Genomic DNA, 18,446 nt, shown 5'->3' with positions numbered 1-18,446 from the left:
TATAAATTTGGGATTGAGGATAATGTAAAATTTGTATGAAGCTGAAAAGTTGGGCCTTGGAGTTGGCTACTGGTGGGCCCTTGGCACTCCAGTCCGACACTGATACTAACCTTGCAATTCTCACAATTAACATTGTCTTGCTGACTGTTCTGTTACAGTTCGGTTTCTACATTGTAGCAACTAGTGGCTGCCATGCTTCCCTCCTTTTATATTACATTCTGATTTTACGTGCTTCAGTCGGAATTATAATATGATAAGTAAGGGTTTAGTAAATAATGCAGTTTGTTAAAAAAATAGGTTTTATATCCAATTTATTACAGCTGATGATCAAAATGAATGTCATTGATTGATATATTATGGCAACAGATTTCCTTAAATGAAGAGCCTGATATCTCCTTTCCTTTTTCCTCTCAATATATCAACATTTGTTATTTAGATGTTCAACAAAAATGTATCAGAACATTTCAATGAGCCCTATATCCCAAGCCAGAAGTCCCCAGAAGAAGAATACCATCCCATACCTTCATATATACCTCATCACAAGGTCCTGATGGACAAGAGCACAGCCTTACAGAATGGAGAACAAGGGTCCTCAGCAATGTCCACCTTAACTTCCAACCATCAATATTTGCACCAGAAGAATAATAAGTTGGGTAAATATAAAGATGTGGACTTTGGGAATGATCCTCTTTCTGGATACCTCAGTGATGACCACAGTGATGTTTTTGAGAAAGACGAAACACAAGATGAAGACTCTAAGCAAAACAAGCCAAAACCAGAGCAAAGTAGACCTCAAAACCCAACACTTAAAAAACTATACCTTTCAAATGAGGAAAAATCCAAACTTCTAGACTGGAGCGCCACCAAACCAAGACCATCGGTCAAGGATGCGAATGAACAAACCCCGTCTAATATAAATCACGACCCTGGCGGGGAGGCAGAGAACAAAGGCAAATCAGCCTTTGCCATATTATCAAATGCAATTAAGAGATCATTTACTCGATCTGTCAGTTCTTCCCCCGACAGCCCCAAAAACATTTCATCTCCTAAAACCAAACCAGTATCACCGACCAGCTACTTGGATCTTCCTGGCTCTTTCTTCAGGAGAAGTCATAGTAATTCCGAGAGGTCTAATAACCCCAATGGTACCGAGATGAGTTCCCTGTCCAACCATTTGTCATCATCTCACCATCATTTTAAGGCGTCCACTGAAGGAAACTCATCAAATTCTGCATTTGTATCTTCGCAAAAACCTAAACAAGATTTATCAAAAGTGGAGGACATGCCAAAAATGTTGGAAAAGTTCAGTATTAGGGAAAATAACCCCAATAGTATAAGTGCGGATTTACCTTTTAGGAACAGAAAAAGTTCCATCTTCTCCTCTCTAAGACTCACAAACAAAAGCTCAGAAACTCCATCAAATGCCCCATCAAATGACTCTTGGTACGCTTCCTGGAGCTTCCGCAGAAAATCATGTGACAAGGAGGCAGAACAGAGGCCCCATATATCTAAGGTGGCCTCAAAACTTCAAGCAATGGCCCAATCAGGTAAACCAATGACTTATCATTCTATACTTTCATGTTATCATATAAAATTATCAAATATGGACCAGGAATTACGGTAGTTGACATCTGCTATTTAGGATGACAGTGATGTGCTAAAACGCTATCTGTATTGGTATAGCACCACTGGGTTGGTGTCCACCATTTCATATGACACATTCCCTGGTTTAAAACCCATTTTCAAATATCTTTTAAAGGATTGGTTAGAAAGAGTGTGAGAACCCATCTTGTCCCGCATGATACAATTAGTTCACTGATTTAAATTAGCATCATGTAATACTTAATTTATCCAGTGGTGGCACTGTAGGGAAATTATACACTTACTGCCAGAGTTTTCTGTAGATCACAGATGATTGATGGGGGTTTCATCTGGGAGACACTTTAACAGCAAATTGTAAAGTGACCTTTCTAACAAGTACTGATTGTCCGATGCAGAGAACCCTTTCAAAAATGTCTGGGTTGTTCTTGTACTAAATCATGTGTGTGCCTGGAATATTCCCATTTTTTTTTCTCCATTCTTCTACATGGTTCCGTAGATATGGGCCTTTTTAGGTCGGATGCAGTAAGATGGCCGGCGACTTTCCCAACCCGAGCGTGACAGCTACATAGTAATACATGAAGGTGTCACTCTCGTATCAGGATAACCACCAGCTGGCCGGTGCACTGAGTTCCGATCTCGGTCTGATTTATACAGCTGTCTGTCTGCACCCTTAATGGGCTAGTAATGGTTAAGGGGGTGTCTAGCTGCTCTGCATAGTTACCCTGTGAACAACGCCCCCTTGGTATAGAATGTAAAAATATTCCTTCTGCGCACCTACACCAGGTCCTGACACATTAAATGGATCATTTTCCATGGACACAGCTTCTATTACCTGTATAATAATTCTTTCTGAGATTTTCATTCAGGGCCTTGGCCCATTGTCCCGCCGAATATCGCCTAACTCTGTGCATGCGCTACTGCCCCTTTTTCCATTACGGAGGGCGACTGTCACATTCTCGCCATATTTGCAAGGTAATCATATGCGCAGTGCCTATCGGTGTCAGGGTAGGGTCTTACGTGGAGATGATGAACAATTATTTGCTGTCTTCTTCCGCAACCAGAGATGAATTCCAATTGTTACACTACAGGCTTCTAAAACAAGATGCGGCAGCCTTACCCTCTGCCCCACTCGCTTGGTATCTGTTATTTCCCAGAGCAGGTGCAGGGGCCACACAGCAAAACAATATTGCTCCAATGGTAAATGAGATAACGGCTTTCATAACTGCTCCTATGGTAACAGGATGTGTCCAACAGGTAAAACTCCTCAATTCTTCTTGGTATGGAGTAAAATGTAACTGGCAGCTATTTGTTACTACAAGGTCCAGTATAGTCCTGGGCTGATGGGACGTGGAGCTAAAGAGAATCCCCCCCCCCCACATAATAATCATATTGCCTATGAGGTGTTCCCATGTCATAGCTGAATTACCAAAGCTCAGGACATGGAGGATTGTCATAGGGACATCGCCACAATCGAGGGAGCGTGCAGCTCCTTGTCTTAGCTCCTATTGTTACAATTTAATACATCAATCACAGATTCTCCTGGACATTTCCCCCTTCTTCTATTTGGAGCACTGTATTCCTTCCTTGTTTGGCAACAAAACATTCCCCTCTAGTTTTGCAGCTTATCCTCATACTGTATATGCAGCACATCATTCCTTCCTTGTTTTGCAGCACATCTTTCCCCTCTAGTTTTGCAGCACATCAGTCCCATATTGTTTTGTAGCACACCTTTTCCCCTCTAGTTTTGCAGCATATCCCTATTGACAGCATATCATTTCTTCCATTTCACAGCATTTTATCATCTCCCTCTTCCCCAGTTTTGCAGAGCCAGCTACCTTCCTTGATTTACAGCACATCAGTCCCATCTAGTTTTGAAGCACAGTCCTATTTACAGCTCATGACTTCTTCTTTGTTTCGCAGCACATCGTTCCTCTCTTGCTTTGCAGCATTTTATCACCGTCTTCCTCAGTTTTGCAGGACCAGCTACCTTCCTTGATTTGCAGCACATCTTTCCCCTCAACTTTTCAGTACATTACTGTCACTTAATCTACTATGTATCTGATCTTTCACCTTTGCATAGAGAGGATCTGTCTCCAGACTTTTTAATACAAAACAGATATTTTAGGCTTGATGAGGCTAATGTGTTTACTTAAAAAATCCATGTTAGATTTTCATAACCCAAGTGCACTTCATCTTGAGGTCACGAACAGATGGCCGGACATTCTCCTTCAGGATTTTTTGTTAGACAACAGAATTCATGGTTATATTTACCACAACAAGTCTTCCAAGTCCTGAAGCAGAAAAACAGGTCCAGACCATCACACTGCCACCACCATATTTTACTGTTGGTATGATGTCCTTTACTGTGTTACTTATGCGCCAGATGCAAATTGTCTCTTCAGAGAGGAAGAGGACTAGAACTCTAGTGCCACCTATTGGAAGTAGCAATCCTAAAAGTCAATGTCGACCCTTTAACGAGCCTTGTTACATGACAGGATAAAAGCCAAACCAGAATCTCAATTTGCAGACACTGTGTTTCGGGATACTGCCCCTCGTCACTGCAAAGTGTGAGATCTAGTTTAGCTGTGTGAGAGGCGTCTGACCGATATCCAAGAAGTATTGTTTCTCCTTGTGGAGAATGACATGCTAAGCATGCCGAGATGAGGAGACTTAAAGCCACAATGATCCTCTGGGAAATATGCAAATTGTCTCTTCAGAGAGGAAGAGGACTAGAACTCTAGTGCCACCTATTGTAAGTAGCGATCCTAAACGTCAATGTCGACCCTTTAACGAGCCTTGTTACATGACTTAGGATAAAAGCAAGGAGAAACGATACTTCTTGGTTATACGCCAGATGTAATGGGACATCCACCTTTTAAAAAGTAACATTTTTGTCTCGTCAGTCCACAGAGGATTCAAGATGTTTTCTGGCAAAACTGAGATGAGCCTTTATGTTCATAATGCTCAGCAGTGGTTTTCTTCTTGGAACTCTGCCATGCAGCCCATTTTTGCCCAGTCTCATCAACACTCACCTTAACTGAGGCAAGTGAGGCCCGCATTTCTTTCTTTGTTGTTGTGGGGTCTTTTGTGACCTCTTGGATGAGTTGTCGCTGCGCTTGTGATAATTTTGGTCAGCCGGCCACTCCTGGGAAGGTTCACCACTGTTCCAAGTTTTTTGCCATTTGTGGATAATGTCTCTCACTGTGGTTCGCTGGAGTCCCAAAGCTTTAGAAATTGCTTTATAACCTTTTCCGGACTGATAGATCTCAATTAGTTTGTTTCTCATTTGTTCCAGAATTTCTTTGGATCGCGGCATAATATCTAGCTTTTGAGGATATTTTGGTAAAGTTCACTTTGTCAGGCAGGTCCTATTTAAGTGATTTCTTGTTTGAGAACCGGTGTGGCAGTAATCAGGCCTGCTTGTGACTAAGGAATTTGAACTCCGCTTCCCAACGAAGTGATGAATCACAGTTAATTTATGTTTTAAGGAGGGGGCAATCACTTTTTCACCCAGGGCCCTGTAGGTTTGGATTTATTTATTTATAAACAGCATTTTGTGATTACTTGTGTTATCTTTGTCTAATATTTACATTTGTTTGGTGATCGGAAACATTTGAATGTGACAAACATGCAGAAGAATAGGAAATCAGGAAGGGGGGCAAACATTTTTTCACCACTGTATACCAAGATGGTGGGATATATATATACCAGGATGAGGGACATTTATATCAGGCTGGAATGCGCAGATACATATATATTTTTCAGGATGGGGGGCCCCAGTCCAAATCTTGCACTGGGGCCCTGACTCTAGTTCCATTGCTTATGAGGGTTGATTCTACTGACAGATTTCCTTTAAAGGGATTTTCCACTGCACTGACATTGATGACTTATCCTCAGGATAGCTGATCAATGTCACATTTGTGGGGAGGAGCTTTATATATTAAGATGACCTCCTATATTGCTCCCCCTCTGCACCACCTTACAGATCGCTCTCACTGATGACCTGATGCTATTCCTATAATATGGATATACCTTTGAAGCATTTCTTTGTAGGGTTTTGGGGGATTAAATGACTGAAATGTTTATTAAATATTTCTTGGGAGCATTGACACAACAGCAATGTCTTCATACTTTGCTGCTGTTAGATTTTGTGTTTTAAAGAAGCAGCAGACTGAATGACGCCACGGAGCAGATGTCATGTGGTGTAGCGGTGCCAGACAGCAAAGACGTATGAAGCTAATCTATTTAAGAGCTGGCAGGGACCAGGACTCTTTTTATGTGCATTCAATTACCAATGCATGGCGAGCGTTACACAATCATGTAGGAAACATGGCAATATTTGTAATTAGGCATTGTCTCTAAGTGTCTCCATCATGAGCTGCCACGCCATGCTACCTGGTTAGTAATGACTGATCGGAATCAGACAGCAGCTTGGGAGCTGTACCCCGAGCCCCAGGGTGTGGATATTGCCCAAACCTATAGTGACCTCTAGGGGTCACTACTGAGGCCGGTGTTGCAGAAGAACCATGAAAGTGTCAAGGCAAATATTTACTTTTATATATTACAGAAATGAAAAGCTCCAGAACAACAAAATCTGAGAATTACAACAGCTCGTCCGACGAGGAAAGCACAAGGGGCCGATCGTCTTCCTTTAAGGTAATAATAAATGACATATGACAGTAAAGAGGACATAACAGGTTTAACACTTTATTTTATCAAAATTGCAAAATTAAAAACAGTTAAAGGAAAAAAGAAAAAACTAAAGATGAAAGTATCAGGCAAAATTCTAATTCACCTGTTAACTCAGGAAATTCTATTCCCAAAGAAGTTATTATCCATGAATTTAATGTCCTTTATTATGCTATGGGGACTCTTGATGGGTCCGCAAGCTTCTTAAAAGAGGTTGTCCATTACTTTAAGGGCTCATACATGCGAGAAACTCGGACGAGACTCGCACGTCAATACCCGGCACTCGGATCGCAGCATTCAGCTGCATAGAAATACATGCAGCCACACACTCCGCTCCGAGTGCAGACGGCAGTGACGGTATTGAGACGGGAGACTCGTCCAGGTTTCTCGCATGTGAGTATGTGCCCTAATGCTGATGATTTATCCGTAGGATAGGTCATCAGTGTCTGATTGCTGGGGGTGCGACACCTGGTTCTCCCCCCAATCAGCTGGGTCGGTGGGAAGTGCTCAGTTACAGAGCTGCTCTGTCTACCGTAGTGGCCATGGCCGGGTACTGCACAGCTACCCCCTATTTAATTCATTAGGGGCGGATGTGCAGTACCTGGCCAGGGCCAACAGCTGATTGATGGGCGTGTCTGGTGTCGAACCCCCAGGATAAGGATAAGTCATCAATATTAAAGTAGTTGACAACCCTTTTAAGAACACCGTGTGCACATACCCTAAGGCCTGTTTCACACATCCGTTTTTGACAATCAGTCAAGATCTGCCGATTTGGCAAAAAAACGGATCCGCCATTTTTCTTGGCGGATCCGTTTTTTTCCCCATTGACTTGCATTATCGGCGGATTTTGACTGATGATCGTCCGTTGTGTCCGTATTTGTGCGGATCCGCCAAAATTTTGGCGTCCGCTGAGATCACCGAACGGAGCCTGTAACTTTTTTTGCTGAGCGGATCCGCATTTTCCCTTTTTAACCCTCAATCTTCTCTGGCTGCTGGAAGAAAATTCTCTCTCTCTCTCCCCGTTTCCCATCGCGCGTTGGCCCATTATCACGGGACGATTACTCCCATCGTGCGATCTCCTCCTTCGTGCGCACGATCTCTTATCGCGGGACTCCCGGCATATCCGATTATCACGGGCCTCCCGGACATTACAACATGGAGAAGCACTCCCGCGACATCGCCCTCTCCGGCGCGTGTTCCTTTAAATTTAAACCATCGGCGGATCCGTACATACGCCGATCCGGTGACACCTGTTCCTGTCAGTCCGCCTGTGGATCCGTTTTCCGCTATTTTGGCGGATTTAGACTGAACAGGAAAACTGATGTGTGAAACAGGCCTAAGGCCACGTTCACATGTTCAGTATTTTACTTCAGCTCCAGCATAACAGTCACCAACACTGATACATTGTAGCAAGCCCTTAGTTGTGTGAGCTGTACTGGGGCGGGAGCTTTTTTATTTTTTTTTACATTACTTGCAATTCTTTTAATACACGACCCTTATGATCATATCAGTGTAACACACACACACACACACACACACACACATACATATATATATATATATATATATATATATATAGTGAGAATCATGTGGGAATAGTGGATGAGGGCAGGTATATCTCGCCCAGATTCCTTTCCTATGTGGCCTAGTCTGGTCAGTATCTCACCTGGTTACTAATGAGTAATGGGAGGTGGATATATAAGGATGCCAGCTGGTGTGTTAGTTGCGCAGCCTGGGGACACAGAGAGTCTGTCTGTGTGAGCGACACTTGTGAGTGAAAGCTGTGCTACGGTAACGCTGGTTTGGCTGGCTGGGAGAAGCCCGCCAGTTGGTAGTTAGTACGGACCCTGTTTAGTTGGTGCCAGACAGGCAAGGATTTGTTTTATGTTTTATTTCCTGTATGTTTTGCTTTCACCTGAAATAAACCTGACCCAGCGTCAGTTATGTCCGAATCCCGGCTGTGCGCCTGAGTTTCATGCTAAACCCACGTGGCCTTTGACCCCAGCAAAGGCGATCCCGGAGTGTTTTATCACAATATATATATATATTGTGGTGTAGTGACCACTGTGTCCGCTAGGGGGCGCTGTGTGAATGTCCCAGGGGAGAGGACGAGTGGCAGAATACTGAATGACCGTTATGTATCTCAAGGTGGGTGGCCTTGGGATGGAGACTTGTGTGTGTGTTGATCAGCAGTGATACTGCTGAGGAGCTGTTTCAATGTGTTTGGGAAGTCTCCAGGTAACTGGTGAGATGGGCTGCACCAGTTACCTACAAACCCACCCAGGGGGAGTGTTTAAGAACGCTATTATAAAGTGTGTATGAGTGGTTGAAGGACCTGTGATGAGGTCATAGCCATGTGACCCGGTGGGCGTGGCTACGGACCATATAAGGTGGCCAGGGTAGGCCACATGGAGGTGAATGCATGGACCCGGTTGGTCCATTGTGGAAGGCCCCGCTGGGAGATGGGGCTTCCTGCCTAATAGCATGTGAAGTGGCTGTGGTTAATGGCTGCAAGTGCCTGATAGTTCCCTGCAGGGAATGAATGTCTGCAGTATGGAGAAGCAACCGTGAGGTAAACCCAGAGAGGGGATATAACTGTGAGGCTAAGGCCTCTTTCACACATCCGGTTTTCGATCCGGCATGTGTGTGTAAAAACGGATCCGTTTTTTTTACCGCTGGATGCGGGTTTTTTTCATAGATCATAACATGCGCCGGATGGCGCCGCATGTGCCAGCGTTTGTTCCGTTTCTTGCCGGATCCGGCGAAAACATGGTGTCTGGCGGCCGGACAGAACGTATGCTGTAACGTTTTTTTCTCCGGCGTAAAAACCGGACAAGCGTGGATGCGGCGCTCCCGGCACTGTGTCACAATGAAAGTGAATGAGGACTTCCGGCCTCCGGATCAGTCTTTCGCCTGATCCGGCCAACGCTTTCCGGCATTTAGCCTCTTCGCATGCCCGAATCTCTCTCTCCCTCTCCCTCTCTCTCTCCTTACCCCGTTCAGCAGTGCGCGACTTCGTTTCATCCTCAGTGTGACTCATCATGCCCATAACAAAACGCCGGAACTTCAGACGCATCTCTCTCCGATGCATATGTTCTGGGCCGCTTCCGGCACTCCGGCTTTTCACCACACGCCGCCGGAATAGCAAAAACGGATGTGTGAAAGTAGCCTAAGAGAGCCTGTGTGCTGGACATTGCACAACCTGTGTGACCACAGGGATAACAGAGGGAAGCTCTGTCATGGACTCTATGCTGTTGATATGAACTTTATGTTGGTGCTGTGGGTTTATGATGCCTAAATAAACCGCATGGACTGTGATTGTTTTATGGAAAACCTGTGCTGGATGTGATTATTTGGCTGCCAAGCGAGTATCCCCTACCCGAATGACAGCGCTACCTTACAATAAATATATATATATATATATATATATACACACACACACACACACACACACACACACACACACACAGCAGAAACTGAAAAGGTTAATTGTGCTTTAGACCTTGCACCATGTATTTTCCTTTCTATAATTAACCCCTTCTCTGCAGGAGGCCCTGTCCAGCTAGATAGCACCATATATGGGTTCCTTCAAGACTCGGAATAGAGAGAAGAATGCCATTGTTACACTTCTTGGAAGAAGTGGTGACACAATATTACATTTAGCCCCCTGTAATCATCTGATTCAGCATATAGGGACAATATTACGAGGGGACTAAGACATCATAGGGCCTCCATCCCAGCAGTCAGCAACACCCTACATCTCTTGCTTTGCCTAGAATCTGTCTGGATGGTTTTCCATCAGTAACCAGCGGTCTGACTGTATAGGTCCTAGTATAGCAAAAGTGATACCTGTTTTGTAGTAATATAATGTCTCAGCGCTCAGGAAAACAGACTTTGACGCCACATGCAAATTAGCCTGGAAGTACATTAGAGGTGTGTCAATACCCTGCGATTTTAGGAAGGAGCTGAATACATTTAACGCAGATTCACACGGATCATAATTTAGTGACGTTTCCGCTGTCTGACATGTGGATTTAACACTAAAATTCCTGCGAAAATAAGGAGGGAGAAATCTGCAGCAGTTTAATGGCAAATCCGTATAAAAATCAGCATTTTTGGTGTTTTTTTTCCAGGACCGTATAATTACAGACTGTGTGAATCCACCCATATCATAATTTCTGCTTGGGAAGATGCCGGCTGTACAACTAGTTTTCCAGTAGGATATAACCCTATAATCCAGTGCCAAGAAACTCTAGAGACACTAGCATCCATCACACGCTCTTCTTATATCACTGCTGTACTATAAGACGCTGTTGACCTTTTATAAACTTTGCATTTTTAGGGTGCACATGCAGTACCTTTTTACTACCAGCTGGTGGTGGTATTTTGCCATTTATCCTTAGCATCAGCCCAAGGCTAATAATTGCCAAAATAACAAGATGCGTGATAAAAAAAATCCTAAAAAATCTTGTAACTGCATATATATATAATTTTTCCTTTTTCGTAGTTTAGATATAAAATAGCTGTATAGCAGGTCTGATATGTAGACCTGTTACTATGAACATACTAGGAACCCGGAAGCTTAGCATTCATGCAGCTCCTAGCGCTCCGGATCCAGGAGCCGGATCAGTTCTGCCCCTTTGACTCCTCCGCTTTGACATTTAATCTCTTGAGAACAGCGATGGCTTCGGGATTGTGTCCTTGCACCGTACATTACACCCCGATTTGGCAGGGAGTCTGGAGCGGAGCGCCTGCAGGACTCTGGACTCTTCTACCCTAAAAGGAGAATTAGCCTTGAAAAGTGAGATGATCCGTGAACGCCACAATGAAGGAACTTAAAATAACAAAATTGCTTAAATAGCAGTTCCATAATATCGGGATAGTAACACAAGCACTCTATATAATGATATCAGTGTGAACTTTTGCTTCTTGGTCACCAGTAACTGCTCTCATGGAAAGTAGGGTGACTGCCTCTAAGACTTGACAAATCTGACAGATGTTTTGTTTCTTCCACTGTATTGAAAAGCCATTGAAGCATGACCCTCCTCTAGATTACAATTACCTGGATAGTCCTACTTGTACCCCTGAACCACAGACAATGGACCCCTCCCTGTTTATTCTGTATTATAGTCAGCTTTTTATTAACCCCTCCCTTCCACTGTCTTGTTCCATCAGAGCATCCGGGCTTCCAAGCAGCAAAGAAAGGTAGAAAGAGAAGCGAGACTGCGAGCGAAACAAGAAGAGCTAAAGAGGCTTCACAAAGCCCAGGTGAGAGCTGAGCCCCATCTCCAGAGAGATCCTGAGTGTTAGGCCGGGGTCACACTGGCGAGGAATACGGACGAGTGAGAGGCGTAAAAAGCACGCATTAGACACGGACAAATGATTCTCTATGGGGTCCCTCGCACCAGCCGTATATTTCTCATACGTATTCTACAGTCCGAGCCAATCACAGCATGCTGCGATTGTCAGCGTACTACGCCCGTAATACGCCAATGCAAGTCTATGGGTGCGCAAAAAATACGGATTACACACGGACCACACATGTGACCTGCGAGAAATACGCACCAGGTGTCTTTTAGCAAAGCCGGCAATTCAGTGCGCGATACAGTAAACTCACTGACAGGTTTAATAAAGAAACGAAAGAATAGATATAGACACATAGAATGCATATATATATATATATACAGTACAGACCAAACGTTTGGACACCTTCTCAGTCAAAGAGTTTTCTTTATTTTCATGACTTTGTAGATTCACTCGGAAGGCATCAAAGCTATGAATTTACACATGTGGAATTATATAATTAACAAAAAAGTGTGAAACAACTGAAAATATTCTTATATTCTAGGTTCTTCAAAGTAGCCACCGTTTGCTTTGATTTCTGCTTTGCACACTCTTGGCATTCTCTTGATGAGCTTCAAGAGGTAGTTACCGGAAATGGTTTTCACTTCACAGGTGTGCCCTGTCAGGTTTATGAAGTGGGATTTCTTGCCTTATAAATGAGGTTGGGACCATCAGTTGTGTTGTGCAGAAGTTTGGTGGATACACAGGTGATAGTCCTACTCCTCTGTCAGCACAGCCAGCTCCATCCCCCTGACCAGAAGCCAGAGGTAACCCAGAAAATGAGCTCATAACAGTGCAGTGTATATATATACAGGACAGGAGGAGTGGTGCTGTGCAGTGTATATATATACAGGACAGGAGGAGTGGTGCTGTGCAGTGTATATATATACAGGACAGGAGGAGTGGTACTGTGCAGTGTATATATATACAGGACAGGAGGAGTGGTGCTGTGCAGTGTATATATATACAGGACAGGAGGAGTGGTGCTGTGCAGTGTATATATATACAGGACAGGAGGAGTGGTGCTGTGCAGTGTATATATATACAGGACAGGAGGAGTGGTGCTGTGCAGTGTATATATATACAGGACAGGAGGAGTGGTACTGTGCAGTGTATATATATACAGGACAGGAGGAGTGGTGCTGTGCAGTGTATATATATACAGGACAGGAGGAGTGGTGCTGTGCAGTGTATATATATACAGGACAGGAGGAGTGGTGCTGTGCAGTGTATATATATACAAGACAGGAGGAGTGGTGCTGTGCAGTGTATATATATACAGGACAGGAGGAGTGGTGCTGTGCAGTGTATATATATACAGGACAGGAGGAGTGGTGCTGTGCAGTGTATATATATACAGGACAGGAGGAGTGGTGCTGTGCAGTGTATATATATACAGGACAGGAGGAGTGGTGCTGTGCAGTGTATATATATACAGGACAGGAGGAGTGGTACTGTGCAGTGTATATATATACAGGACAGGAGGAGTGGTGCTGTGCAGTGTATATATACAGGAGGAGTGGTGCTGTGCAGTGTGTATATATACAGGACAGGAGGAGTGGTACTGTGCAGTGTATATATACAGGAGGAGTGGTGCTGTGCAGTGTATATATACAGGACAGGAGGAGTGGTGCTGTGCAGTGTATATATACAGGACAGGAGGAGTGGTACTGTGCAGTGTATATATACAGGACAGGAGGAGTGGCACTGTGCAGTGTATATATACAGGACAGGAGGAGTGGTACTCTACAGTGTATATACAGGACAGGAGGAGTGGTACTGTGCAGTGTATATATACAGGACAGGAGGAGTGGTACTGTGCAGTGTATATATACAGGAGGAGTGGTACTGTGCAGTGTATATATACAGGAGGAGTGGTACTGTGCAGTGTATATATACAGGACAGGAGGAGTGGTACTGTGCAGTGTATATATACAGGACAGGAGGAGTGGTACTGTGCAATGTATATATACAGGACAGGAGGAGTGGTGCTGTGCAATGTATATATACAGGACAGGAGGAGTGGTGCTGTGCAGTGTATATATACAGGACAGGAGGAGTGGTGCTGTGCAGTGTATATATACAGGACAGGAGGAGTGGTGCTGTGCAGTGTATATATACAGGACAGGAGGAGTGGTACTCTGCAGTGTATATACAGGACAGGAGGAGTGGTACTGTGCAGTGTATATATACAGGACAGGAGGAGTGGTGCTGTGCAGTGTATATATACAGGACAGGAGGAGTGGTACTGTGCAGTGTGTATATACAGGAGGAGTGGTGCTGTGCACTGTATATATACAGTGTTGGAGGAGTGGTGCTGTGCAGTGTATATATACAGGACAGGAGGAGTGGTGCTGTGCAGTGTATATATGCAGGACAGGAGGAGTCGTACTGTGCAGTGTATATATACAGGACAGGAGGAGTGGTGCTGTGCAGTGTGTATATATACAGGACAGGAGGAGTGGTACTGTGCAGTGTATATATACAGGAGGAGTGGTACTGTGCAGTGTATATATACAGGACAGGAGGAGTGGTACTGTGCAATGTATACACTCACTGGCCACTTTATTAGGTACACCATGCTAGTAAGGGGTTGGACCCCCTTTTGCCTTCAGAACTGCCTCAATTCTTCGTGGCAGAGATTCAACAAGGTGCTGGAAGCATTCCTCAGAGATTTTGGACCATATTGACATGATGGCATCACACAGTTGGCGCAGATTTGTCGGCTGCACATCCCTGATGCGAATCTCCCGTTCCACCACATCCCAAAGATGCTCTATTGGATTGAGATCTGGTGACTGAGGAGGCCATTTGAGTACAGTAAACTCATTGTCATGTTCAAGAAACCAATCTGAGATGATTCGAGCTTTATGACATGGCGCATTATCCTGCTGAAAGTAGCCATCAGATGTTGGGTACATTGTGGTCATAAAGGGATGGACATGGTCAGCAACAATACTCAGGTAGGCTGTGGCGTTGCAACGATGCTCAATTGGTACCAAGGGGCCCAAAGAGTGCCCAGAAAAAATTCCCCACACCATGACACCACCACCACCAGCCTGAACCGTTGATACAAGGCAGGATGGATCCATGCTTTCATGTTGTTTACGCCAAATTCTGACCCTACCATCCGAATGTCGCAGCAGAAATCGAGACTCATCAGACCAGGCAACGTTTTTCCAATCTTCTACTGTCCAATTTCGATGAGCTTGTGCAAATTGTAGCCTCAGTTTCCTGTTCTTAGCTGAGAGGAGTGGTACCCAGTGTGGTCTTCTGCTGCTGTAGCCCATCTGCCTCAAAGTTCGACGCACTGTGAGTTCAGAGATGCTCTTCTGCCTACCTTGGTTGTAACGGGTGGCAATTTGAGTCACTGTTGCCTTTCTATCAGCTCGAACCAGTCTGCCCATTCTCCTCTGACCTCTGGCATCAACATGGCATTTCCGGCCACAGAACTGCCGCTCACTGGATTTTTTTTCTTTTTCGGACCATTCTCTGTAAACCCTAGAGATGGTTGTGCGTGAAAATCCCAGTAGATCAGCAGTTTCTGAAATTCTCAGACCAGCCCTTCTGGCACCAACAATCATGCCACGTTCAAAGGCACTCAAATCACCTTTCTTCCCCATACTGATGCTCGGTTTGAACTGCAGGAGATTGTCTTGACCATGTCTACATGCCTAAATGCACTGAGTTGCCGCCATGTGATTGGCTGATTAGAAATTAAGTCTTAACACACAGTTGGACAGGTGTACCTAATAAAGTGGCCAGTGAGTGTATATACAGGACAGGAGGAGTGGTGCTGTGCAGTGTATATATACAGGACAGGAGGAGTGGTACTGTGCAGTGTATATATACAGGATAGGAGGAGTGGTACTGTGCAGTGTATATATACAGGGCAGGAGGAGTGGTGCTGTGCAGTGTATATATACAGGACAGGAGGAGTGGTACTGTGCAGTGTATATATACAGGACAGGAGGAGTGGTACTGTGCAGTGTATATATACAGGAGGAGCGGTACTGTGCAGTGTATATATACAGGGCAGGAGGAGTGTTACTGTGCAGTGTATATATACAGGACAGGAGGAGTGGTGCTGTGCAGTGTATATATACAGGACAGGAGGAGTGGTGCTGTGCAGTGTATATATACAGGACAGGAGGAGTGGTGCTGTGCAGTGTATATATACAGGACAGGAGGAGTGGTACTGTGCAGTGTATATATACAGGACAGGAGGAGTGGTACTGTGCAGTGTATATATACAGGACAGGAGGAGTGGTGCTGTGCAGTGTATATATGCAGGACAGGAGGAGTCGTACTGTGCAGTGTATATATACAGGAGGAGTGGTGCTGTGCAGTGTGTATATATACAGGACAGGAGGAGTGGTACTGTGCAGTGTATATATACAGGAGGAGTGGTACTGTGCAGTGTATATATACAGGACAGGAGGAGTGGTGCTGTGCAATGTATATATACAGGACAGGAGGAGTGGTGCTGTGCAGTGTATATATACAGGACAGGAGGAGTGGTACTGTGCAGTGTATATATACAGGAGGAGTTTTACTGTGCAGTGTATATATACAGGACAGGAGGAGTGGTGCTGTGCAATGTATATATACAGGACAGGAGGAGTGGTGCTGTGCAGTGTATATATACAGGACAGGAGGAGTGGTACTGTGCAGTGTATATATACAGGACAGGAGGAGTGGTGCTGTGCAGTGTATATGTACAGGGCAGGAGGAGTGGTACTGTGCAGTGTATATATACAGGAGGAGTTTTACTGTGCAGTGTATATATACAGGACAGGAGGAGTGGTGCTGTGCAGTGTATATATACAGGACAGGAGGAGTGGTGCTGTGCAGTGTATATATACAGGACAGGAGGAGTGGTACTGTGCAGTGTATATATACAGGAGGAGTTTTACTGTGCAGTGTATATATACAGGACAGGAGGAGTGGTGCTGTGCAATGTATATATACAGGACAGGAGGAGTGGTGCTGTGCAGTGTATATATACAGGACAGGAGGAGTGGTACTGTGCAGTGTATATATACAGGACAGGAGGAGTGGTGCTGTGCAGTGTATATATACAGGACAGGAGGAGTGGTGCTGTGCAGTGTATATATACAGGACAGGAGGAGTGGTACTGTGCAGTGTATATATACAGGACAGGAGGAGTGGTGCTGTGCAGTGTATATATACAGGACAGGAGGAGTGGTACTGTGCAGTGTATATACAGGAGGAGTTTTACTGTGCAGTGTATATATACAGGACAGGAGGAGTGGTACTGTGCAGTGTATATATACAGGACAGGAGGAGTGGTGCTGTGCAATGTATATATACAGGACAGGAGGAGTGGTGCTGTGCAGTGTATATATACAGGACAGGAGGAGTGGTACTGTGCAGTGTATATATACAGGACAGGAGGAGTGGTACTGTGCAGTGTATATATACAGGACAGGAGGAGTGGTACTGTGCAGTGTATATATACAGGACAGGAGGAGTGGTGCTGTGCAGTGTATATATACAGGACAGGAGGAGTGGTACTGTGCAGTGTATATATACAGGACAGGAGGAGTGGTACTGTGCAGTGTATATATACAGGACAGGAGGAGTGGTACTGTGCAGTGTATATATACAGGACAGGAGGAGTGGTACTGTGCAGTGTATATATACAGGACAGGAGGAGTGGTGCTGTGCAGTGTATATATACAGGACAGGAGGAGTGGTACTGTACAGTGTATATATACAGGACAGGAGGAGTGGTACTGTGCAGTGTATATATACAGGACAGGAGGAGTGGTGCTGTGCAGTGTATATATACAGGACAGGAGGAGTGGTACTGTGCAGTGTATATATACAGGACAGGAGGAGTGGTACTGTGCAGTGTATATATACCTAATATATAAAGCTTAAGTGTGTATGTATGTGTGTATGTCCAGGATTGGCATCCGCACCGTCGCAGCTATAGCCACAAAATTTGGCACAGTCACACGTCTGGACCCCGAGAGCGTCCTAAGCTATGTTGTGAGGTGAATTTTTAACCCCGCGCGTTCCAATTCACCAAACAATTTTGCCCCCATCTACATACTGGGGAAAAAGTGTGTTTGTATCAAGTCCCGCCCCTCATTATGATGTCACAATGGTTGCCATAGCGACGCTGATGTCATCATAGGTTGCAAGCCCCGACGCTCAATATGATGTCATAATGGTTGACTATGGGATGGAGGATGTGTAATGGGTATATGGGCACTCGACTATGGGATGGAGGATATGTATGATGGGTATATGGGCATGGGACTATGGGATGGAGGATATGTATGATGGGTATATGGGCATGGGACTATGGAATCGTGGATATGAAAATGTAAAAAAAATTCAAAGACGCTTTATTGGCAGGACTAAATACACATTAGTTTTGCCAAAGCAAGTGTACAAAAAGGGAGTAGGGATAGGGACTGTAGGGATGTTGGGAAGGGGCTGTAGGAACGGTGGGTGGGGGCAGATCCAGGATGGGGCTATAGAAGTCCATGGCATAGGGAAGGTGGATGGGGGGGGGATGGGGCATATTCAGGGTGGGGGCCATAGAAGTCCATGGCATATCATAGTTCTCTTTCTCGCAGTCTATGACATTCGCTCACATATTGCGCTGCTATCTCCACTGCTCCCTCTTCTTCCCCCAGCAGGATATATGTTTTCTCTTCCTCCTTCATGGTGGTGAAATCCTGGAAGAGATGTGAGAGTCTCCTGAAGTGACTGTCCCTCACTGCTGAGTATTTGGAGCAGTGTAGCAGGAAGTGGGTCTCATCCTCCAGGGCCTC

The 18,446-nt window shown here is 44.8% G+C and overlaps 1 protein-coding gene across 3 annotated transcripts in view; it reads left to right on the top strand.

Moving 5' to 3' along the window:
• MICAL2 (microtubule associated monooxygenase, calponin and LIM domain containing 2) overlaps nucleotides 1-18,446 on the top strand; it is a 318,733-nt gene that overhangs the window by 275,660 nt on the left and 24,627 nt on the right. For all 3 annotated transcript variants that reach the window (XM_073578364.1, XM_073578366.1, XM_073578365.1), the window contains 3 exons: nucleotides 437-1,547; nucleotides 6,170-6,258; nucleotides 11,467-11,559. In XM_073578364.1, the coding sequence (XP_073434465.1) occupies nucleotides 437-1,547; nucleotides 6,170-6,258; nucleotides 11,467-11,559 (1,293 nt within the window). The remainder of the gene's footprint in view (nucleotides 1-436; nucleotides 1,548-6,169; nucleotides 6,259-11,466; nucleotides 11,560-18,446) is intronic.

This window comes from Dendrobates tinctorius, unplaced genomic scaffold (genome assembly GCF_039654945.1).
Source record: "Dendrobates tinctorius isolate UK_male_01 unplaced genomic scaffold, ASM3965494v1 ptg000059l, whole genome shotgun sequence".
In the NCBI taxonomy this organism is placed as follows: Eukaryota; Metazoa; Chordata; class Amphibia; order Anura; family Dendrobatidae; genus Dendrobates; species Dendrobates tinctorius.
Note: the sequence above shows the minus strand (reverse complement) of the source record. Positions and strands in the feature narration are given on the sequence as shown.